The 24,959-nt window shown below is 51.8% G+C and overlaps 1 protein-coding gene across 2 annotated transcripts; it reads left to right on the plus strand.

The window, feature by feature from the left end:
* The first annotated feature begins 2,255 nt into the window (after positions 1 to 2,255).
* On the plus strand, positions 2,256 to 22,285 carry KIF18B (kinesin family member 18B). 2 transcript variants are annotated; one of them, XM_039220021.1, is made up of 16 exons: positions 2,256 to 2,333; positions 11,210 to 11,536; positions 12,165 to 12,322; positions 12,623 to 12,727; positions 12,918 to 13,028; positions 13,111 to 13,308; positions 13,451 to 13,627; positions 14,762 to 14,836; positions 14,962 to 15,062; positions 15,569 to 15,758; positions 16,132 to 16,259; positions 18,752 to 18,951; positions 19,177 to 19,696; positions 20,429 to 20,714; positions 21,112 to 21,215; positions 21,438 to 22,285. In XM_039220021.1, exons 2-16 carry the CDS (start codon positions 11,218 to 11,220, stop codon positions 21,466 to 21,468), a joined length of 2,703 nt encoding a protein of 900 aa, XP_039075952.1. In that variant the 5' UTR covers positions 2,256 to 2,333; positions 11,210 to 11,217; the 3' UTR covers positions 21,469 to 22,285. The 2 variants fall into 2 exon arrangements, with proteins under 2 accessions (XP_039075952.1, XP_039075953.1); XM_039220022.1 differs by having other exon boundaries at positions 20,625 to 20,714.
* Positions 22,286 to 24,959: the final 2,674 nt, after the last annotated feature.

Genomic DNA, 24,959 nt, shown 5'->3' on the forward strand with positions numbered 1-24,959 from the left:
AAACATCTGCCACCACACAATGCAAAATTCCTCATCTAAGCCTCACATCTGAGTTTTAGGCCTCAAAATACTGGTTAGGCCAGTGCTAGGCTAATCTCCCTTTATCAGCATCGGTAGTATAGGGTCCATTTGTGTCCACTAAGGTGGTCCTGGCCAGGCCCCACCAAAGCTTCTCAGCATCATGGGCTCCGATGACTCTCTTACCTGCAAAATTCCTTTCCTTTGGATTCTGAGATCCAAAGAACAGCTCCTTTGGCTCCAATTTGCATGCCCCTTCCCCCGACCCCCTTTTTAGTTCTCATTATAGCCCATATATCACATCATTTTCAGCACTAGCTTAATTGTTTATTTTCTCTCATGGGCTGCAACCTCCATGAAGGTAGGAGATGGTGTTTATCCCTCAGGACGTCACCTTCCGGGCCCACCAATAAATACTTAATGGATGAATGAACACAAGAATACCTATTATCATCTCATTGAATGTCAGCAATATGGTGCACTTACATTATTTCTGATCCTTGTAAGTAACAAGCTAGGTGTCCCCTTCCATTGCCCACAGCCAGGACAGCTCTGCTCCCTGTCTTACCTCACCTTCTCCAGTTAGTTGTCCAAACCAGAACCGGACCAAGGCAAGACCGGGCTGACAAGGAAGGACACAGAGGAATCTGTTTCCCTGGTGGCTCCTGGGAACCTCAAACCCTCAGCTACACCCCCAAGCCACTGTTACAATGCATGTCTCAGTGACAGGGGAGGAGACCCCTAAGCTGGCTGCCATGTTTTGGAGTTGTATTTCTCCTGGATAGTGCAGCTGGCAAGAACACCCTGGTTTTCTTGTAACTTTGCAGTGACTGCACTTTGCATAGTTTTCTCCTGTTATTCTTACCAAACCAACAACGCTATCCCATTGCAGTGTGGACAATTGGAGGTCCAGGTAGGTGAATGAAGAGTTTGGGTCAAATCAACCAGCTATTAAATAGTGACTCTACCATCTTAATGTCAGGTCCACTGAGGGAATTTTGCCTCCTGCTTTCTTGGATGCCTCAGACCTGCTCATTGTCCCTGTGTGGGGATAGATCAGGTTAATGAAACTGGTAGGCAACTGGCTCCTGGCAGCCATCACGTTTCATCCTAATCAGATCCATACAAAGCTAGCCCCTTACAAATGCTAGGGGTTTGGAGGGCTTTCACATCCAGGCTGTGTTGGGTGAGGAGGAAGGACAGGATATTTACCCCATTTTATTTTTTTTTAAACTTTATTTATTTCTGAGAGAGAGAGAGTGAGCAGGGGACGGTCAGAGAGAGAGGGAGACCCAGAATCCAAAGCAGGCTCCAGGCTCTGAGCTAGCTCTGTGTCAGCACAGAGCCCTACGTGGGGCTTGAACCCACGAACCGTGAGATCATGACCTGAGCAGAAGTCGGATGCCTAACCTACTGAGCCACCCTGGCGCCCCTATTTACCCCATTTTATAGGTGAAGAAACTGACACTCGGAGAGCAGCAGTGACTTCGGAAGTCTCAGTAGTAATTGGTGATTCGGCCACTAGTGATTGGAATCGGGCTTCCTGATTTCAGTGCAGGCGCCTCTCTCTGACCTCCACAACCTCCAGTATTGAGGATCGGCATGAGGTTGGCCCACCAGAAGCCAAGCAGCCGGCAGTTATGAAGGATGGAGACAGTGCTGCCCAGCGGTGCCCGAAGGGGCCGAGCTTCGTATTCAACAACCAGTCCATGATATTCCTGACGCCGTCGAAGTCAAAAGGGTGGAATTGCCATTCTCTGTCTCGGCCGGTTTTCCCACCTGAACGCTGTTCTCGAAATTCATTCCTGGGATGGTCGCGGAATGGGAAGAGACCCTAGACAGTGGCTACAAAGCCCCTCCTGGATCAGTAGATGCCGTCTTAGCCCACAGAAAAAGGCTTGAAAACGTGCTTGAGATCTGGTTGTTGCAGTTGGTGAAGAACCCAGCCCCAGGGACGGCAGAGAAGGCCGCGGTTTCCCGGTGCCCCAGACCCATCCAGGTTCCTGCAGGTCTGGTGCGACCGGCCTCGGAGGCACGGTCTCAAAACCAGCAAGCAGTAGTGGGAAGTGCGCAAGCGCACAGTTGACCGCGCCCGCCACCTCGGAGCTGTACTTTGTTACTTAGGAAACAGCCAATCAACGACCGGGACGGTGACCAATGGGAAGCGCCGACGAGCCGACCCGGCTGATTTGAACGCGCGGCGCGGGTGGCGCGGGTGGGGAGAGCGTGGGGCGAGCTCTCCGGTGGTCGGGGGCTTCCGGCTGCAGCGGACCCGACTGTGAGCGGCGACACCGGCGGCGGGGGACCGAGGAAGGGTAAGCTGTGGCCCACGACGGGGTCGGCCCCGCGGGCTCTGGCGCTCAGGCGGACCCGGCCGCTCAGGGCGGAAGCGGCTTTTGTGCCAGACCCAAAGGTGCAGCGTGGGGACCGAGTCGGCTCCGGATGGCTCCCTCTGAACGGGACGGGGCGCGGTGCGGGGAGCAGAGCGCTTCCTTCCACAACTTCATGGAGATCGGGATCCCTCTGCTCATTTGTACAGGATCCGACTGCGTCGGCACAGCCGCCCTGGGGCCCGGCCCCCTGTACCTCCGCTCTGTGAAAGGTCGCCCTGCTCCCCAAACTTGGAGACCTGGGACCCTTGCACATCCGTGTGAAGTAGCTAAGACCCTCTCCGCACCTATATACGGAAGAACTGATTGCAGAGCTGTGCCAGCGGCCTAAATTAGTTACTGGGGCGCTCAGTAAATATTTGATTGACTAAAGCAAGGAATGAAAGACTATGCGTATGACAGAAAACCATGCCTTCTGCCACTGCTCCTAGGATGCCTCTCTTAGCTTTGGCACTTTTGACCCTTTTAAGATAGAACAGGACAACAGAATACACGTGTAGAGAAAAATTTTTTAAAGGAGTTAGCAGAAATTAATGAAATAGCATTTTACTATGTAATAGAGATTAACTTAACCAAAAGCTGTATCTTGGGAAAGACTAGTAAAAAAGCCAAACTTTTGGCAATATTGATTAAGATATAAGGAAGAGAAACATAGAAAAATAGAAAAATGATGTGGGGGAGGGCAACTGGCTTGCTCAGTCAGAAGTGTATACGACTCTTGATCTCAGGGTGGTGAGTTCAAGCCTCACGTTGGGTGTAGAGATTACTGAAATAAAACTTAAAAAAGAGAAACGATCTTAGGAATGAAAATAGGAGCAAAACTTCAGTTACTGAGAAATTAGAGAGAGACTTCAATGGAACACCCTTTTAACAACGCTTTTGGACAATTTTCTAGGAAAAAAAACCAACTTAGCAAAACTGACTCAAGAAATTATGGAAAAATTTTTTATAATGTTTTATTTTTATTTTGATTGAGAGAGAGCAAGTAGGGGAAGGGCAGAGAGAGAGGGAGACACAGAATCTGAAGCAGGCTCCAGGCTCCAGGCTCCAAGCTGTCAGCACAGAGCCAGACTGGGGGCTCGAACTCATGAACGGTGAGGGGGATGATCTGAGCCCAAGTCAGATGCTTAACTGACTGAGCCATCCAGGTGCCACTTAAAACAGTTCTTAATGTTTTATTTTTATTTTTCAAGAAGTTATGGTTTTTAACACACTTAGGACCATTGAGGAATTGGATTAGTTTAAAATCTACCCATTAAAAAAAACCAAACACCAAACTCCATAAATTTATGAGCAATTGGAAGAAAAATTCTAATCTTCTACAAACTCTCCCTTAAAAAAAGAGAAAACATTTCCAGTCTATTTTGTGATACCAAAAATGAGACAAAGAAAATTACCAGCCAATCTCTTTTATAAATGTAGTTGTTAAAATCTCAAATAAAATATTAGCAATCAGAAGCCAGAAATGTATATTAAAAAAAATACATCATGACCAAATGGGGTTTATCCCAGGAATGTGAAAATGGTTTAACATCAGAAAATCTAATACAATTTACACATTTACAGATTAAAAGAGAAAACATATCCCATTAGGCACAGAAATAGAATTCAATAAAATTCAACACCCATCCTTGATTTTTAAAAAATTTGGTAAGGTAGAGGTAAATTTCCTCAAACCAGCAAAAAGTGAAATAATAGGAGCATCTCCTATACAATTAGGAAAAAGATAAGATTGTTGGCTATTGTTGCCTCCATTTAAGAGTGTAGAGGAGGTTGTAAGCCAAACTACAAGACAAGAGAAAGAATCACAATTAGAAAGAAATAAACAAAGTCCGTCAGTTACAGCTTTAGGATTATCTATTTAAAAAGCAAAATAAAACAGCTCCTTCCTCTGATCAACCACCCACAGAAAGCACCAGTGGTCTTCAGATGTTAGGCCCTGTGGGTACTAAAGTAAGGGGAGGTAAGAATTGCAAAAGCTCGGCTACAGGACCGAATAGCCTAGTAATGCCTCTGGTGACACTCAGAACAAGGTCAAGTTCTGGCCTTGCCACTTACCATTTGTGTGATTAGTTCCTTCCCTTGTAGTTTCAAGTTTCAGCTCCCTTGTTCAGTTTCCCTTGTAGAGTAGGATTATAACAATTGTATCAACAGCCACCCAATGAGATTGTTATGAATGTTAATGACACCATTTGAAAAGGGCTTAGCACAGTAACTGATACATAGTTATGTGCTCAATAAATGTTAGCTATAATAGTAATTATTTTTAAACTTTTGGATTCAGAGCTTACACTTCTCTGGCTCTTTTTCATTCATACAACAAATACCATACAGCATCCACTGCATGCCAGACCTGGTGCACAGACCACATCAGAACGGGGCCCTGCTCTCTTGAAGCTTGAGGACAAGAAACGTGTGATTGGGCCCCTGGGTGGCTCAATTGGTTAAGTGTCTAACTCTTGATCTCAGCTCAGGTAACGATCTCTGGTTTGTGAGATCGAGCCGCACATCAGGCTCCTGCTTGGGATTCTCTCTCTCTCCACCCCTCTCCCATTTATGCATGTGTGCTCTCTCACTCTCTCAAAATAAACAAGTAAAAGAGAAAGGAAGGAAGGAAGACAGAGATAGAAGGAAAGAAAGACAGACATATGTGAGAGATGTAAGGGAGTGATGAGAATTACAGCAACCCCAAGAAAATAGAACCTTCTCTGCCTTCCCAGCTCCCCATGTCTGCATGCAGATCCCCTCAAGTCCTCAGAAATTCAGGGGCTTCTAAGGAGCTTGGTCTTGTTCCGCCTGTCCCTATGAGGGTGGGCAGAGGAACCTACCCTGAAAACAACTGAATCTTGGCTTCCCACCCCCAGCTCGGCAGCGAACTAGCCTCTGGGTTTTTAATGAGCTGCCCTGGGTTAGAAACAGGACGTGACTGTGGCTGGCTCAGAACCCTGAAGATCTTATTAAAGAATCATCTCCCTTGTACTTTGGGCTGAAATGCTCTTTCCAACCGAGGATCAAAGCAAACTTGACAAACGTTGTCTCATTAATCTCCCCATCCCCCTGGGGTGGGAGCAGATCGGTAGCTGTTCTCTCTCCGGCTCTCAAAGGGGGAGGCTGATGCGACATTGACGTGGCATGGCTGGGAAGACCTTCCCGCCAGTCAGATGCAGAGCGGAGACCAGGACCCAGGCGTCCTAGCTGCAGCCATGCCAGTGTCACCCTGCCTGCCCCGTAGCCAGTGCTCCCAGCACAGTCTCGAGAAGAAAGAAAACATCTCATTAGGCAAACCGTCTGCCTCACTGGCCCTCAGGAGGCGGAGAGGAGAGAACTGTAAAGGTTATGTGCACTCCGTTGCCAGTGCCCTTTTTAATTTCCTGCTTAGAATGTTAGGCTGCTTTGTGGCTCCTCCTCAGCTAAAACCCTCCCGGTGGGGGGCTGGGACTGCCATTAAGGCAGCCAGTGTAGACCGAGATGGTAGGACCAGGCACCCTCTGCCTTCACTTCCGCAGGGTATAAGAGTAGGGCTCCCTGGGGGCAGGAATGCAAGGATGGGAGACAGGAACTCTCTCTCCGAGCGTTAAAAATTAGGTCCAGTCCATATATCTGAAAGTGTTTGCAGAATACATAATGCTGGTTACATAAAAGGGATTATTATAATTATTATGCAAACATATGGGACAATTACAACAACGTGATCATGAGAGCATAATATATAATATCATTATAAGGCAGTGTAGTCAGACTGCCAGGGCTGGAACCAAGCTCCATCACTTACTAGCCTTGGGATCTTGGGCAAGTTGCTTAACCCTCTCTGTCTCAGTTTTCTCACTGAAAAATGAGTGTAATAATAGTATCTATCTTGTGGGATTGCAATGGAGATGAAAGGAGATGGTATCCATAAGGTGTTTTTATAAAACAGCCCCTGCAGAGTGAGCACTTAGCTCTTATGTTTATTATGAGAGTCTGATTGCTGGGACAGGAAGAGAACTATACAATGTAACAAGATTATTATTGGCTGACATCTTTCCCTTGTTTTGTGCTGGGAAGAAATTACGAAGTATGGGGGTAGGGGCCAAGAGTTTCAAATCACCTCAAGTCTGCCTCATTCCCAAAGGAAAAACTGAGTAATTTACTGTAGTATTAGGGAGAAATCTCACTCTTCTTTCCTGTTACTAGGACCTAGTCTTTCCTGGGAAAGCATTCAACTATTCACGCCCCCCAGAAACAGCCCCTGTTCCTAAGCCCTGTTAATATATCTCTAGAAGTAGGCTGAACTTTTCCAGGATATCCATGACTCCTGCATTCCAGAAATTCCATCTCTACCCTTGGTAGACTGGCTTGAAGGAGAATGAAAAAAGCAGAGAGAGAGAGAAAGATTGAGGGGAAATCAAGAAGGAATAGACAAATAAGTGATTGGAATTATTACCAGGTCAACATGAGGAAATCTATCTATGTCATCCCCTGTATTAACAGATTAAAGGATGGGGCGTCTGGCTGGCTCAGTCAGTGGAGCATGTGACTCTTCATCTGGGGGTTGCGAGTTCGAGCCCCATGTTGGGTATAGAGCTTACCAAAAAAAAAAGAAAGAAACACTGTTATCATCTCAGGCTGTGCCAAAAAAGCATTTGATAAAATGTAATGTCCATTCCCTTTTATATTTAATGTTTTATTCATTTCTGACACAGAGAGAGAGAGAGAGTGCAAGCAGGGGAGGGTCAGAGAGAGGAGACACAGAATCTGAAGAGAGGCTCCAGGCTCTGAGCTAGGTGTCAGCATAGAGCCCGATGTGGGGCTCGAACCCACTGACTGCGAGATCATGACCTGATTCGAAGTCAGACGCTTAACTGACTGAGCCACCCAGGCACCCCTGTAATGTCCATTCCCAATGGGTAGTGGAGGGTAGGGAACTAAATATAGCAGAGCTAAAAATAGAAAGTAACTTTCATTATTTGCAAACAATATTATCATTTTATTGGAAAAACCTAAGAGAATCAATGACAGTTTATAGAGAAATCAGTAATGTGGCCAGATACGAGATCTGCATCCAAAAGCAGTTGCTTTCCTATGTTCTGGGGGGGAAAAAAGAATTAGAGAATGCAATTTTATTTATTTTATATTTTGATATATTTATTTTTAAAGATTTTATTAATTATGTATTTATATTTTAAGTAGGCTCCACACCCAGCGTGTGGAGCTCAAACTCCACAAGCCTGAGATCAAGAGTCATGCTCTACTGACTAAGCCAGCCAGGTGCCCCAAAGATTTTATTTTTACCTAATCTCTACAACCCCAAGATCAAGAGTCAGATACTCCACCACTGGAGCCAGCCAGACTTCCCTGAAAATGCAATTTTAAAAAGGGTCCAGGGGCGCCTGGATGGCTCAGGCGATTAAGCCTCCAACCTCAGCTCAGGTCATGATCTCCTGGTTGGTGAGTTCGAGTCCCTCCTTGGGCTCTCTGCTGTCACCACAGAGTCTAGAGCCTGTTTCAGATTCTGTCTCCCTCTCAGAGTCTCCCTCTGCCCCTCTCCCCTGCTCATGTTCTGTCTCTCTTTCAATAAATAAACATTAACAAAATTAAAAAATAAAAATAAATAAATAAAAAGGGCCTAATAAAGACTATACAATAACCAGCAATAAACCTATCAAGACATAAACAAAACTCATGTGAGGCAAACTATGAAATTTTACTGAGGATTATAAAGTTGTGAACAATGAAAAGAGAGAACTATGTTCCTAGATGGGAAGACTTGACACTATAAAAACGTTAGTTATCTTCATGTTAACTTATAAAATTTTTTTTAATGTTTATTTATTTTTGAGAGAAAGAGCAAGTGAGGGGGTCAGCTGTCAGCACAGAACCTGATGCGGGGCTCGAACCCATGAACTGTGAGATCATGACCTGAGCTGAAATTGGACACTTAACCGACTGAGCCACTCAGGCGCCCCCTAATTTATAAATTCAAAGTAATCCCAAATAAAATCTTAGCCGCGTTTTTCATGGAACTCGGTAAGCTGATTCCAAAATCATCTGCGAGACAAGATGCCCAAGAAGAGCTGAGAAAAGGAGTAAAAGGCACGTATAATAGAACCACCACAATCACAACAAGTTACTGCAAAAGGAGCATATCAGTAGAGGAGAATGAAGAGCCCAGAAATAAACTCATGTTCCTATGAGAATATAGTGCTGTTAAATGTGGCATTTCAAATTGGTAGAGAAAGAATGCACTATTGAATAAATGGTCTTGATACAATTGCTTACCATTTGGAAAGAAAAGATATTTAGAGGGGCTCCTGGATGGTTCAGTCAGTTAAGTGTCTGATTCTCGATTTCAGCTCAGGTCATGATCCCACGATTTGTAAGATCAAGCCCCATGTTGGGCTCTTCACTGACAGTGTGGGGCCTGCTTGGGATTTTCTCTCTCTGCCCCTCTCCTGCTCATGCACGTGCATGCTCTTTCTCTCTCAAAATAGATAAACATTGAAAGAAAGAAAAGATATTTAGAAATCTCATTCACCAAAAAATTAATTATCTGGATAAAGACCTAAATGGAAGAATAAAAAAGTATGAGACGGAAATATAAGAAAATTACCTTGGGGAAGGAACGTATTCTTAAATATAAAACCATAAAAAAGAAGGTTGACACATTTAGCCATTTAAAAACGGAAAGCCTCAGGGGCACCTGGGTGACTCAGTTGGTTTGGTGTCCAGCTCTTAATTTCAGCTCAGGTCATGATCTCATGGTGGTGAGATTGAGCCCTGTGTTGGGTTCCATGTCTGACATGGAGCCTGTTTAAGATTCTCTTTCTCCCTCTCTCTTTGCCTTTTTCCCACTCATTCTCTCTCTCTCTCTCTCTCTGTATGTCTCTCTCTCAAAAATTAATTAATTAATTAATTTAAAAAATGGAGGGCGCCTGGGTGGCTTAGTCGGTTGAGCGTCCGACTTTCGCTTGGGTCATGATCTCGTGGTTCGTGGGTTCGGGCCCTGCGTCGGGCTCTGTGCTGACTGCCAGCTCAGAGCCTGGAGCCTGTTTCAGTCTGTGACTCCCTCTCTCTCTGGCCCTCCCCTGCTCACGCTGTCTCTCTCTCTCCTAGAAATAAATAAAACATTAAAAAAAATTTAAAAAAAAATAAAATAAAAAAAATAAAAAATGGAAAACTTCTGGTGTGCCTGGGTGGCTCAGTCCATTAAGCATCTGACTTTGACTCAGGTCATGATCTCATGGTTCATGAGCTCAAGCCCTGCTTTGGGTGAGTACAAACCCTGCTTCAGTGAGCCCCACTTCTCTCCCTCCCTCCCTCCCTCCCTCCCTCTCTCTGTCTCCCTGTCTGCCCCTCCTAGGATTCTCTTTCTCTCCCTTTTTCTCTACACTTTGCTCACTTGCGCCCTCTCTCTCTCTCTCTCTCAAAGAAAAAAAGGAAAACTTCAGTATGGCCAGGGTAGGATTTTTTTTTTTTTAATTTAACCAAGAATGCATGGTTGGTTTGATACCAAAGCCCCATGTTAGGCTCTGTGCTGACAGCTCCGAGCCTGGAGCCTGTTTCGGATTCTGTGTCTCCCTCTCTCTCTTCCCCTCCCCTACTCATGCCCTCTCTCTCTCTCTCTCTCTCTCAAAAATGAATAAATGCTAAAAAAACATTTTGAAAAAAGATCAAGAGCAAGACAAGGATGCCCATTATCATCATTATTATTCAACATTGTTTTGTAAGTTCTAGGGAATGTAATAGATAAGAAATAAAATATTTGGCATAACCACGGAGAAGAAAAGGTAAAAAAAATATTTTTTCTGATATATAACTCTGTACTCAGAAAACCCAGTAAGTTGTAATAAAAACAATTGGGATCAGTAAGAGTTTAAGGGTAGTGGGTAGAAGGCAAATGTATAATTGACAATGTGTTTCTTCCACACTAGCAGTTACCACCTGGAGATGGAGATGTGGGAAGGTGCTCCATTCATGAGAGCAATTAAAGTACTTGGGAATTATATTACAAAGACAATTACAGAACCTATCTGAAGAGATGAAAACTATAAAATCTTACTGAGGGACATAAATATCTGAATAAATAGAAAGGCAATAGCCATGTTCTTGCATGGAAAATTTTAATACTATTCCAATTTGTAATCCCAGTATTGTTTGGGGGGTGTGTTCTGGGGTGGGGGTGGAATGAATAACATTTTCTTAAAGTCAAGTAGAACAATAAATGCATGGATAATAGTTAAGAAATTTATGAAGGGGGCCTGGGTGGCTCAGTCAGTTGAGCATCCAACTTTAGCTCACATCATAATCTCACAGTTCGTGGGTTCGAGCCCTGCGTCTGGCTCTGTGCTGACAGCTCAGAGCCTGGAGCCTGCTTCGGATTCTGTGTTTCCCTCTCTGTCTGCCCCTCTCCTGCTCACACTCTGTCTCTCTGTCTCTCAAAAATAAACATTAAAAAAAGTTTCAAGACATTTATGAAAAAGAAAGACTAATGGGGGCAGGAGGTGCTTCTTGCATTACTGGATAAAAAGCATACTGTAAAGGAATGGAGTGGAAACAGTGCAGCACTGGCCCAGGTTTGTGGAACATAGTAACCCCATCATAGGTCTCTGAAAGCACTCAGGTCATTTGGATAGGTGGCATTTCAAGTGAGAAAGAGATATTTACCGGTTGGTGCTGGCAACTCCTATCCTCTTAGGTATCAAGTGAAGCTCAGTTGCTGGGGAGGGAGCTGGAGAAAGCCCTCGAACGCCAGCCCGGCTGAGGGGGCGCCTTGTCAGGCCTCGGGTCAGACTGGTCCTCCTCTCCATTGTGTGCCCACTCAGGTGTTGCCATGGTGATGGCGGTGGAGGACAGCAAGGTGCGGGTCGTGGTGCGGGTCCGGCCCCCCACCCCGCGGGAACTGGAGAGTCAGCGGCGGCCTGTCGTTCAGGTGGTGGACGAGCGGGTGTTGGTGTTTGACCCTGAGGAGCCCGATGGGGGCTTCCTGGGCCTGAAGTGGGGCAGTACCCATGATGGCCCCAAGAAGAAGGGCAAAGACCTGACATTTGTCTTTGACCGGGTCTTTGGTGAGACGGCCACCCAACAGGACGTGTTCCAGCACACCACCTGCAGCGTTCTGGACAGCTTCCTCCAGGGCTACAACTGCTCAGGTGAGGACCTTCCTGGCGGCAAGGAGGACCAGGCCTGGCTGGTGGTGGCCTTGCCCCCCTGCTTCGAAGCGTTTCATGTGTCCTCTGACATGTGCCCACCTTCCCCTCAGCTAGGCACTTGCTGTGGAGGGTTCTGGGCCTTTTCATCTCCTGCGGGTTCCCTATTCGTTCTCCTTTGTGAAATACTCTACTGGGCTCCAGAAGCAGATCAGACAGACACGCTTCCTGTCCCCTTGATGCTTGCATTCTGAGAAGTGGGGGGCAGGGGGAGAAGAGAGGCATCACCCATCACCCCCACAAATATGTGATTGTAAACTGAGGGTAGTTATGTGAGGGGAAGAAGAGCAGGCCTGCAGCAGAGGAAGCTGCCTGAACTGAGGAAGGAAGGAGCTCCCACTCAGAGTGGAGACCTCTCTGCCCCAGAAGCCATGGGCCCACAGGGGCCACGGGCTGCAGTGTGAACTAGGCGGGGCGCCTGCATGCATCAGCAGTGGAATTGCGCACAGGGAGGCAGAGGGAGGGGCTGGGGGAGAAGGGGAGGGCTGGGCTGGGTGGAAATGCACAGGTGACCCCCAGGGAAGGCGGATCCGGCCCCACCCCCACCCCACCCCCACCCTGTCCCCTACAGTGTTTGCCTATGGAGCCACTGGGGCAGGGAAGACACACACCATGCTGGGAAGAGAGGGGGACCCCGGCATCATGTACTTGACCACCATGGAGCTGTACAGGCGGCTTGAGGCCCACCAGGAGGAGAAGCGATTCGAGGTGCTCATCAGCTACCAGGAGGTAGGGCCGTTCCCCCACAGGCCCCTGCTGCCTCACCCCTCGTTCTTGCAACCCCTAAAGATGGGGGGTGGGGAGGGAGAGTGGGGAGACAAGGCAGTAGGAAGTGGGCAGATGGGGGCCCGCTGAGAGCCCAGAGGGCTGTCGATGCAGCTCTGAGAGAGACCGCGTTGGAATTAAACCTGCCTGTCCTGCTCTCTTGCCATTTACCACTGCCCTGCAAAGCGCCACTCCTGGCATGGTGTCCTGCGTGCGGCCCCTGCCCTGCCCCTCAGGCCTCTCCCTTGCTTCCTTTCTCCGCAGGTGTACAATGAGCAGATCCACGACCTCCTGGAGCCCAAGGGGCCCCTTGCCATCCGCGAGGACCCCGACAAGGGCGTGGTGGTGCAAGGACTTTCCTTCCACCAGGTGTGGGGTTGGGCTCAGGTGGCAGGAGAGGCCCCTGGGTTCTCTCACTGGACAGTTTGGAGATGCCCTGGATCGGGGCGGGGTGGGGGGAGCAAGGGGCTGACTGGTTCTGAAGAGCGGCTCTTCCTGTTGGGGGGAAAAGCCCCCTTCCGGGAGACCGCAGCCCCCTTCCTGGGCATCTCCTCCGTAGCCAACCTCAGCCGAGCAGCTGCTGGACATGCTGACCCGGGGAAACCGCAACCGCACGCAGCACCCGACTGATGCCAATGCTACCTCCTCCCGCTCCCATGCCATCTTCCAGGTGAGAGGGCCTCAGGCGTGGGAGCCTGAAGCTGGGGCTCCTGAGGCCCAGCACTCCCTCACCCCTGCCATCTGCCCCCCAGATCTTCGTAAAGCAGCAGGACCGGGTTCCAGGTCTGACTCAGGCCCTTCAAGTGGCCAAAATGAGCCTGATTGACCTGGCTGGTTCGGAGCGGGCGTCTAGCACCCACGCGAAGGGGGAGCGGCTCCGGGAGGGTGCCAACATCAACCGTTCTCTCCTGGCCCTCATCAACGTCCTCAACGCCCTGGCCGACGCAAAGGTAAAACCTCACCACCCCGGGGTCCTCCTCGGGGCGGGGTCCGAGGGCCCTGGGCCCAAGGTCCTTCCCTCCAGCCCTGGGTCTCAGCCTGGGTCCGTCCAGTCTGGCCACCACACCCCGTACCCTCTTGCTGTCTTCCCAGGGCCGTAAGTCTCATGTGCCCTACCGGGACAGCAAACTGACCCGTCTGCTCAAGGACTCCATCGGGGGCAACTGTCGCACAGTGATGATCGCTACCGTCAGCCCCTCCAGTCTGGCCTACGAGGACACATACAACACCCTCAAGTATGCCGACCGGGCCAAAGAGATCAAGCTCTCGGTGTGTGGCAGCCAGAGATGGCCAACCTGGTGTAGGGGTGCAGGAGGAGGGAGGGATGGGCCCCACACAGCTCTCTCTCCTCTATCTGACGAGACAGAGGGAAGACGTCCCCCAGCCTCTGTCTTCAGGGCAGATCTGTGATAGAAGCCATGCAGTACCCGTCCTTAGGAAGACTCCGGTTGGGGGAGAGTCAGGACAGTCCCCAGACTTGAAAAAAATAATAAGGGGCAGCCAGGTGGCTCAGTCAGTTAAGCATCTGGCTCTTGGTTTCAGCTCAGGTCATGATCTCGTGGTTCGTGGGTGCGAGCCCCACATCCAGCTCTGTGCTGACAGCTCAGAGCCTGGAGCCTGTTTCGGATTCTGTGTCTCCCTCCCTCTCTGCCCCTCCCCCGCTCACGCTCTGTCTCTCTCTGTCCAAAAATAAATTAAAAACATTTTAAAATTAAAAAAAAAAAAAAAGAGGGAGAGGGAGACAACAGAAGGGGGTGGCCAAGTGCTGGCCAGTGATCTTTTTCAGACTTGTTTTTAGCAGCAGGACAGTATTTTCAGCCAAACAACATAAACAGCAACATGTAACACAGATAAAAGCAGAGCTGTCCCTGCCTCCTCCAAGGAGCCTTGATGCTCCTGGAGCTGTTGCTGGGAAGCCCCTGGCCTGGTGAGAGTGTATTGGTCAGGCAGTCAGGGGTCTTGGGTTCAAAAGCATCCTTTTTTTTTTTTTTTTTATTTTTATTTATTTCTAGGAGAGAGAGAGAGACAGTGTGAGCAGAGGAGGGTCAGAGAGAGGGAGTCACAGACTGAAACAGGCTCCAGGCTCTGAGCTGGCAGTCAGCACAGAGCCTGACGCGGGGCTCGAACCCACGAACCGCGAGATCATGACCTAAGCGAAAGTCGGACGCTTAACCGACTAAGCCACCCAGGCGCCCCTCAGAAGCATCCTTGTACCTCTTGTGGTCTCAGGCAAGCCGCTGCCCTTCCTCGATCTGTTTCCCCAGTAGGGAGGATGCTTCTCGGGAATGTGAGTGAGGCGCCTAGCACAGGGCATGGCCATCGGAGGGGGTCGTTAAAAGCTGCTCTGAATGAACACACAAATCTCTCTCTTGTGCCTCTCCCCTCCCCCCCGCCTGGTCTCAGCTGAAGAGTAATGTGATCAGCCTGGACTGTCACATCAGCCAGTATGCCACCATCTGCCAGCAGCTGCAGGCTGAGGTGAGGAGCCCGCCTGGGGACCTTGGCTGGGAGGCAGGGTGCCAGAGAGGAGCAGTGGGGTGTGGCCACCCCTCAGCTCCTGTGCTCACCTGGGGCTCTGAGCGGCTGCGTTGCTCTGACTGCAGGTGGCTACCCTGAGGGAGAAGCTCCAAATGTACGAGGCAGGAGCCCAGGCACCACCCCAAGGCCCCCCGAAGTCCCCCAGATCCGGCCCTCCCCAGCATGCGTGAGTCCTGCTGCCACACTTACGCTCTTCGGCTCAGCAGGGAAAACCCCCCTTGCCCCGCTTCCGTGCTGCCACCTAGGGTTGGGGCCTCCTAGCCAGTGCCCACCACCCTGATTGTCACTCTAGGTGACACTCTGGGTGACAAGACATGGATTGTCACCTCCAGGGCTCTCTCTCATTTGACACAGCACATTCTAGACAGCCCTAATAGCACCTCTAAGTAAAACAAGAATGGAAGCAATTCTTGTGTCAGGTGAGTTAGTGACTCCCCCAGCCCATATAAGGAGCGTATACTATTTAAAAGAAGGTGAAATTAACAGACAGGTGTTATTGTTTCCTAAAGCAGAAAAGCACCGACTCCCTCTCTCACCCTCTGCCACTGCCCACTTGTTCCCCAGGCATCCATCCCTTATTCTACCACCTGGGGCCACAGAGACTCCGCCCCTCCCTGTTTTCCCCACCTGGCCCTGTTTCCCACCTTTCAAGCCCCCTCCTTTCCCCCTCAGCCTTCCCAGTTGCCCCTCACCATCCCGCCTTCCCAGCCAGCCCTGCAACCCAGAGCTCCACCGAGGGTCTGCAGTGCTTCCAGAGGAGAGCCTGCGGCTAGAGGAGGCCCAGGTGGGGAGGACCAGGGAAAGGAACTCTCCAGACTGGGAGCTGCCCCCAGAGGACCAGGACGCAGACCCAGCTGAGGAGGTAGGACCTGGAGCTAGTAGAAGGTTGGAAGCAAGGTCCCTCCTCAGCTCACGGGGTCTCTGCAGTTCTGGGTTCCCTACCTGGATGTCTTACCTTTTGGTCATTAAGGGTCTTTCAGATCCTGTGCAGGAAGGGGCATTCCTCTGTCAGAGCCTGTGTCTGGAAGTGAGGAGCATGCATGTAACCAGAAGGGGACCAGGGAGGGAGGAGGGGCCCAAGACAGAGAGTCTCAATTGGGACCTGGTCAGCCCAAGATATCCCCTCTTTCTTCCCTCCCCCCCCCACCTTGGAGGAGTGAAAGATTTTAAGATCTGCTTATGTAGGGGAGGGTGGCCATCCTGGACCCTCTACCTGTGACTCCCTTCCTCCTTAGGTTGCAATCCAGGTACCAGAGCAGACCCTCAGACACCCGCTACCAAGGTCCCCTGATCTGACCCTGCAGCCCAAGCCAGACACGGGCTGCTTCTCACCACAGAACTTGGGCAGGGACCCTTCTAAGCAGTAGGTGTCTTCTTGCTCTTCTCCGGGGCCCAAGGTGGGAGGCGGTGGGTTCCGGCCTTCTGGGATGGGGCCGGGGTGGGGCGGGAGGGGTTGGGGAGCCAGCGTTCAGCACATCGCCAAAGCTCTGGGTTCCACTCTAGTTAAGAATCGAGTCTTTTTTCCTCAACATCGTCCCTGATCTGCTTTCAGCGACTTAAGATTATCACCTACTCTGTGTACTCACCCGTCATCTCTCTTCTTCCACATAACTGGCGAGCCAAACACCAAATTTCATGCGGAACTTGGCTGGCAAGCGCCCAGTTAGGACACGGCTGCCTGGCTGGTGCTGTGCTCCCCAGCCTGGGGGCTGAGCTGCCCGTCTGTCCTCTTCGAGGAGGAACCAAGCAGCCAAGAGAAGTTGGGTGGCGGGCTGAGAAAGGGACAGCTTTCTTGAGTCAACAGACGGTGGCTATTTCTTCTCAGAAGTAAATACAGACCACCACCCAAAGCCAAAGGGAAATGGATTCTGGACCCTTCTTTCTGTGCTTAATAGAGAGGTGCTGCTAGTATGGTTTTCCTTGGCCCCTAGACCATAAATCCCGTGCCACTTAGCTTTGCTTCTGCCAACCCTGCTCCTGCCTCCCCACCATGCTTCACGCTAGGCAGTATATTTAAAGCTTCCGGACAGAAGGGCCTGTTTAATTTTATTTCTTGTTGGGGAGTGTCTGTTCCCGACTCAGCAAAAATGCTGCAGCTTGAATAATCAGCGGCTCATTATCTGTCTCCTGCTGCTGACTCCCCGGGGCCCTGGCGGGGGCCAGGATGCACTGGCAGGATGTCCCCTTGGCCCCCAAGGCTCCCCCTGATGAGTCAGGGTCTCTGTGCCCGGTGTCCCCCGCTGTGAGGAGGGAGAACACTGGGGCTCTCGTTTCTGCTTCTTTGCCTCTGGTTTTGTGGTCCCCAGCAAGGTGCGTCACTCTTAGCTATGATTTGGGGAATCACAGTCTTCGTTCTCCCTACTTCGTGGAGCCGATAACAGACACTAATAAAATGTGACAGAAGACCCCATGTTTCAGGGGCTGCAGAGCGTGCTAGATCATCTCCATACTTGGAAACACCCTAACAACCAGATCATGGGAAATCATTTCTCTTTGGCTTTAGACTTTAGAATCTTAGACCACCAGGGCACTGAGTGGATCTTCGATTTTCCGGTTCAGTGGCTCTTCAGAATTTTTTTTAGCTACAAAGTCCTTTCTTCAAATGAAATCTTAGGCTGAAGTTTAATATGTAGAACAGATAAAGCAGAGCTCCATTTTAAATGTCCTCTGATGGGTTTCTCGAAACCTAAGTTGGGAACCTGTGGTATAGATCAGATCCCCATTTGCCAGACGAGGTACTCAGGCATCTGCTCAGGGCCACACAACCAAAGGGACAGGGCGAGACCCCGGTCACCTGACATCCAGGCCTATGCATTTCTCCCTAGATACGCAGTTTTCTCAGCGGTCTAATCTTATAATGTGTGGCTCAGGCAGATGTAGAATGAGTTTCTGCTGTGTCCTTTTTAATTTATATCCGGCCTTCTTTCAAAAAGGCCTGGAGGCTGCTTTACAAAATGAGTTTGGATTCCCTGAGCACACACCGAAGGCAGAGGAGGGGGCTCAGAGATGGCCAGGCAGGTAGAGCTACCTGAGGATAAATTATTGGCCATGAGTAAGCCCCACCGAGATAACTGTGTTCATTCTTTTATCAGAGGTGTGCCTCACAGAAAGGAAATCTGCTTTATTAGAATCTAAATTTACAACATCAATAATCGCATTACCCTCATAATTCCCTCTAAATAGCCCCTCAGTGCATGTGAAGTGCGCATTGATTCACACGTGCTCTTTCAGGATCCCCACCATTAAGTAGACTGAATGCATTTTTGAGAGTCTTCTCAGAACCAAAGCCAACACAGCGTATCTAATTTCATCTCCTCTTGTTCTAAGAAGCTAGATGTTTTTATTTTACAAGTAACCATTAACTTTACAGTGCTTAGTATGAGCCAGGCACTCTTTAAATACTTTATATATAAAATAATTCTATTCATCTTCCCAACAACCCTAAGAGCCAGGTGTATGTGTTATTATTCCCATTTTAAGGATGCGGAGACTGAGGTTTAGTAGTGCCTCTGAGATCACACAGCGTCAAGTGCAGGAGCTTGGGTCGATGAACTTACTCAAGGTCAAGTGCTAGTAAGGGGCAGAGCTGAGAGGAAACTCAGACCTTCCGGTCCAAGGCCGTTTAGTGCCCTTCCTTTACCTCCCAGGTCATTGTCCTTGTGACTGTCACCACCAGATCATCTCCAGCAAGGGGGTAGCAGGGCAAGGGCCACAGCTGGGAGGGCGGGGAGGCCAGCGCGACAGTGTGGGGGCAGGGCAGGAGGGAGCCAGGGGGTCCTCCCTCGTGTGCCCCTCACCACTGGGGCAGTGGGGCCAGGTCTGAGGAAGGGCGGGATCCCCTTCCCTCCCTTCCAGGTTGGCCCTGAAGGTGCTGTGCCTGGCGCGGCGGCAATACTCCCTGCTCCAAGCAGCCCACCTGCTGACCCCTGACATGATCACAGAGTTCGAGACCCTGCAGCGGCTGGTGCAAGAGGAGAAAGCTGAGCCCGGAGCCGAGGCCTCGGGCCCACCTGGCCCAGCCAGGGAGGCACCTCTGGAGCTGTGCTCAGAGTCAGGTGAGCGTTGCCCCTGCTCTGCCTCTATCAGCGCCCTCTCTACGGCCCAGCTGGTGCAGAGGGGTGGCCGGGGCCTCAGCTGCTGGGTCACGCAGTGGTAGACAGGAGCCCCTGCAGACCTGTGGAGTTAGGGGCTCCTGTGTCTCTCTCCCCCAGTCCTACAAATTCTCCCTCCTTCTGGCTGGTCCCCAATCTCCCCTGAGCACCTGCCTTCTCTGTGTTCAGGGTCTCCAGGATACTCTGGCCCCGTGACCCGGACCATGGCAAGGCAACTGAGTGGCCTCATGCACACTCTGGGGGTCCTCCCAGGGCCCGACCGCACCCCAGCCCAGCGGCCCACAGAGAAGAAGAGGAGGAGGAGACCGAGCCCCTCCAAGCCAGACAGCCCCCCAGCCCCTAAGCCGGGGACCAAACGCCAGCGCCAGTCCTTCCTGCCCTGCCTGAGGAGGGGGTCCCTGCCTGAGGCTCAGCCTTCACTCGGGCCCACCACCCCCAAAGGGGGAAAGGCCCCCTCTTCCTGCCACTCCCCTCGCATCTGCCCAGCCACCGTCATCAAAAGCCGGGTGCCCCTGGGCCCTTCTGCTGTGCAGAACTGCTCCACCCCTCTGGCCCTGCCCTCTCGGGACCTCAACGCCACCTTTGACCTCTCCGAGGAGCCCCCCTCAAAACTGGGTTTCCTTGAATGCGCTGGCTGGGAGAATGTCCCCCAGGAGCCGAGCAGGTTGGATCAGCCTTTCATCCCCAGGTGGGTCACCCCTCCAGCCTCCCTCCCATCCTTCCGGGCAAGGGTCTGGGGGTCGGCAAGGGACAGACGTGCTGCCCAGAGTGGAAGCCAACCCGACTCTCAGAGCTGGGACATTTGCCATCTCTCTCCCTTTGGTCTGACCAGTGTTGCTCCCCAGGCCCGGGAGGGCCACTCCTCCCTAACTTGTCTGTCCGTACTTCAAAGCCGCCGGCTCTGTGCTGGTTTGTGGCAGGCCCACCAGGAGCTAACGGGACCCCCCTCTCGGGCCCGGCCGCCAGGGAGCAGGAATAAGGAGGGGGCCTAGCCCTCTCTTCCTTTGCATCACTGGTACTCTCTGGCTCGGTCTCAGTTCCAAGTCCTGCTGAGAAATCCGTGCTCCTGCCATTTCCACCTGGATTTCACCCTCCAGCCCGGCATCTGGAACTGGGAAGGCGAATCCTCAGAAAATTCTACTCAGCCCTTTCTCAGTGAGAAGATGAAGCTCTCCCCTTCACCTTCCACCCACAGGAAAGGGGAAGAGTGACCAGCTCGGGACAGTCCAAAGCCAAGAACAAATGGCAGACTGACCTTGTACTTGTGGGGCCAAGGGCGGTGGGCTGTCCGCTGCACCCCCTGCCCCTCCTACAGTTACCTCTCAGTAACAAGCTCAGAGCCGGGCAGGTGGAAGGGTCAAATTGTCTGAACTGCAGCTCCCTGAACGTGCCAGAAACTGACATCTGGATGTTCTCCCAGAGCAGGCCTGTCACTCAGCTGTCAGCCCAGGCCGAGTGAGGCAGGGAGAGGAATCCACCTCGAAGTAGGAAGAAACCTCAGAGGTCATCTTAGCCAACCTCCCCACCCGCCAAGCAGGGGGCTGGGGGGAGGAGGCGCTGGCACCCTTTTCTGGTTCCCTCTGACCTGCCTTCCTTTACCTCCCTCCCTCCCGCAGCGGCCCTGTGCCCCTGTTCACCATGAAAGGCCCCAAACCAACATCTTCCTTCCCTGGGAGCTCAGCCCGCAAGAGGAGGCGCATTGTGAGGTGAGGCTGGGCGGGGGGGGGGGGGGGGGGGGGGGGGGGGGGGGGGGGGGGGGTGCGGTTGGTATGCAGGGTACAGGATTGTGCCAGAAGGGAAGGGTATCTTCCATCTTTATCGAAAGGCTACAGGCTCCTCTCCATGAGGGAGACGTTCAGTGTTCACTGGTTAATCTGGGGAACAGATCACCCACCGCTCACCTCTACTTCCCTCCCACACTCCACAAAGCTCTCCTCTGCACTGCCTTTTCCTGCCTTCAGATCTGGCCTTGGAAACTCATGCTGGTGCTTGGCCCCTACCCCTGCTCTCAAGGTTTAGTGTCTAGCTCTGCCCCTCCAACCCTACCCTGCAGTCCCAAGGCGTGGCTGTGACCTTCCTACCTTCCTTCCCTTCCTCCCTCAGTTCCTCAGTCTCCCACTCCCTGGGAGCGGCCCGAGGCCGCAGCCGCATCGCCCGCCTTCCCAGCAGTACCTTGAAGAGGCCATCTGGGCCCCTCGCAATCCCAGGTGACTGGCACTAGGGACAGGGATGGTCTGGGCCACCATGGGAGAGGCAGGCAGGAAGTAGGAGGGGACAGGAGGGCCACCACCCAGGTGAAAGGAAGGCCTGGTGTATTTCCCAGCATTTTAGGGACACTGACGAGAGAAGTGGGAGAAGGGGGGTGGGGAGCAGTGGGACAGAGCCTCACTTTCTTCCTCCCTGCCTGTCCCCATCCAACTGGCCGGCAGAACCCCCCTCCAGCCCCCGCTGCCCGGGTAACCAGAGGAGCCAGCAGGAACTGATGGGGATTGGGGGAGCCCTGTCATCTGGGAGCTCTGTGGCCAAGGTGTCCTGACCCGCCGGCCCCTCGTGGTCTCCGGAACCGCCTGCGCCGAGAGTCCTGACCTGCCTTCCTCACCTCGTAGCAATTAATGGCAACACCCTCTTCCTTTATTAACACTCCTCACCAGCCATTCATTTTGCTACCTGCCCTCTTTATCAATCTCTTGTTATACTCATTTTCTCAGCTTGCATATATTCATCTTGAGTGTTAACATGTTGCTATTTTAAAGGTGCAACCACCTTACCTCCTCTAGTTCATAACACTCTCCATGCGACCAGGTGGCCTTGGGGGACTTGCCCCCACCCCCCCCCCAACAGAGAGCTCTGTGCAGTCACGGCCGCTGTGCAATGAAGAAGGGGCGAGGATGGAATGGGATGGGATGGGGTGGGTAGTGGTGGGGGCTCCCAGCCTGTCTCTCCCTGGTGTGTGAGAGAGGGAGGCACCGTCAGCCTCCTCCCTGCAGCCCGGAGCAGAAGCCCCAGCCCAGGGTGCCATCCTAGCGATGATGCAGATGATAGTAGTGTTTTGATTTCTAAATGAAGATAGCTTTATTGTGTTGTACCCTGTTGCAAACAGGATGCACACTCAGTATAAAAAGAAGCGTAAAGAAGAAAGGGAAATTCAGCCTTCATGCTACCACCTAGATGTAAGAGCTGTTAATACTCGGCTTTATATCCTCTGATCCTTTATTTCTGCATATATACATATATATGTACATGTAGATATAGATCTATTTTTTTATCATAATGATTAATAAACCATCTCTATCCTTGGTGTGTGTTTCTATACATATGCACGGGATAGGAACACCTTCCCAAGACGCTTCTGAGTATAGAAAACGTTCCCCACTGCCTCCTTCCGGCAGCCTTAGGTCTGGGCCTGGGGGTGAGCTCTCCTGCTTGCTCTGCGGCCCCATCGCCCACTCTCTGCCCCTGAGCGGGTGAAGAATCCCGCCACACCTGCAGGCCTGCACCGTGCTTCTGTGCCCTTGGGCAGAGCTTGCTAAGAGTCCTGCGGTCAGGGAGATGTTTAGCTGCCACAAGGCCTCAGGTGAGGCTCAAGGCTAAGCCCCGACCTCTTGAACCCAGTGCCATCTTCCTCCAGCTCCGAAAGCCCACACCCCACACCCAGAAAGCCCCACGCCCTACACCCACGCCTCGGTCTTCCTCTCCACTCATTTGGGTTGCGATGGTTCAACACAGGTTCGCCTCTGTCTCCAGGAAGATGCGGCTGGCTGAATGAATTGATAGTGTAAACAAAATTACAGGAGTCTGTGTTTAACTTGCTTCTCAAAACAAACATGTTAAAGGTATTTAGCACATTGCGAGTAGCGTGTAAACAATGCTGCTAATTTCCAATGAGTCCTCGCTGTTCTGGGGGAGCAGCCCCCCCTTCTACTTGGCGAGCCCTGCTCTACTCAGTTTGGACTCCTGTTTGGAGGAATAGGGAGAAGAACACGGAAGAGGCGCCCTGGGTCCTGCCAGCTGCAGGCATCCCACAAAACTTCGCGACCTGATGAGGTATAATGAGAAAAGAGACTCGAGAAGGTTAACAAAACGTGCCCAGGGTTAGACAGCAAGGGGCTGGACCAGGGTCCCGACCAGGGTCTGGTTCTCTGCATCGCACCAAGCTGCTTGCCTTTAGAAGTGAACAGGCATCGTTTCTTTCTGCGTGCCTGGGGTTCCCGCCTCTCCAATTAGTCTTAATGAGGTTTTCCCCCCTGTGCTCCATGATTCCCACGGAAGCAGTCACAGCTTCCCTTCTGTAGCCCCCAGCCGCCTGGCATGGTGCCTTGACCTTAGGAGACCTCGCCGAGTGCTGGTTGGATTCAAATTGAATAGCTTGCCCATTTCCTGGGGCCCTCACATATATTATCTCACTTGATAGTCACCATCACCCCTGCAAGCACGGGGGCAGCAGACACAGGACATGGCAGCCGGTAACGAGGGCCAGAAGGGCAAGCCTCGCACAACAGGGTCCATTGCACGAGGCGGAATTTGCCTAGGCTGGGGGCAGCCAGCGAGTGGAAGGGGTCACGCTTGACAAGGATGTTCTGCAACCGGCCATTGGCTCAGCAAACATTGGTGGCTCCGCGGTGCAAGATGCGCTCTCGGGTGACCCATTAAATGTACAAAGACTCTGCCGATGGAGTTAAGCACGTGTGGCTCCTGCCCTCAATCATAGGAGGTCGGGCTGAGGGTGCTCGCTGCATGGTGTCCTGCTGGCTGGGAGGCAACCTGGCTGGTCCCAGCTGACCTCCATGGGCGGCGATGAGGCTCTGAGATTGGATTGTTCTTACATAAAGAGAGTCTTCCTGGAGACGCGGCAATCGATGGCGCCCCCATCCACGGCAGGCCCAGCCTGATCTAAGTCAGGGCCCACTTCCTGCTCCAACCGGCCTCTCTCCCCTTGGGGTTTTGGGCAGAGCCTCTCACTCCACAACTGGGAGTTTAGAATAGTCTCTTCCCAGGCCCTTGGCACCCATCTCCTTGCCCACCTGAGGCCCCGAAGCTGGTGTCCGGACCCCACACTGGGGTACCAAGTCCTGCCCGGTTCAAAGAAACGGGCTCAGTGCCAGGAGCTGCGGACACAGAGAACAAGACATTGTCCCTTCACTCAGAGAGTCAGGATGGTGCCTGTCCCTTTCACCTGAGCGTAAGGCCCAAATCTTTAGTGTTGAGACCTGTCAATGGGAGGGACCTCGCTTTTCCCTCTGGATCCTCCCACCCCCAGCCATCAGCTCGGCCCCCACAGGGGACTTTGTCACCACATGGGGTGTGGCATGCTGCTAGCTTAGGAGCCCTCCCTCTCAGATCCCTGCACATCTGTCTTAGGTTTTCCCAGGAGTGTCCCTCTCTGGCTCTTAGCTAAGCTTGGAAGATCCTGGTGCGCAGACAGAATCTAGTTCATGGTTGTCTTCTCCTCCGTGGTTCTTTTGTGAAGAGGGACCTCGGAGGGCTTGAGATGGAGGTTGTGGGGGGAGGAGGTGGCCAGGGCCGCCCCCAGGGGCCTGGAGGCCATGGCTGTATTTTCCAGCTCTCCCTGAGTGTTCCCTGCAGCCCGCCTGCTGCCCTCCAACCCCGTTCCCTGGCTCATCCTGTCCACTTGAAGGACCACTGGATTAGAAATAACAGGCCGCCTGCCAGCCCTCTCCTCCCACTAGGGACACATCTGGCCCCCACCTCTCACCCTCCCAGAGGGACTCAGTCAGGCAGGGAGGCGCAGGGGAGCAGGGAGCAGAACAGATCGAGGAAAGCAATTAAAAAGCAGGTCTCGGGGTTAGAGGCTGGAAAGTGGGGGGCAGGCTGAAGGACCCGGGAGGGTGGGGAGAGGCGGGGAGAGAAAGGGTCCAAGTTTATTAACCCCAGTGCAGTAGTCTGGCCCCTAGGTCTGTGAAGGTGAGTGAGCTGATGCCTCCAACCATGAG

The sequence above is a fragment of the Hyaena hyaena genome, unplaced genomic scaffold (assembly GCF_003009895.1).
Source record: "Hyaena hyaena isolate Hyena2069 unplaced genomic scaffold, ASM300989v1 scaffold_856, whole genome shotgun sequence".
In the NCBI taxonomy this organism is placed as follows: Eukaryota; Metazoa; Chordata; class Mammalia; order Carnivora; family Hyaenidae; genus Hyaena; species Hyaena hyaena.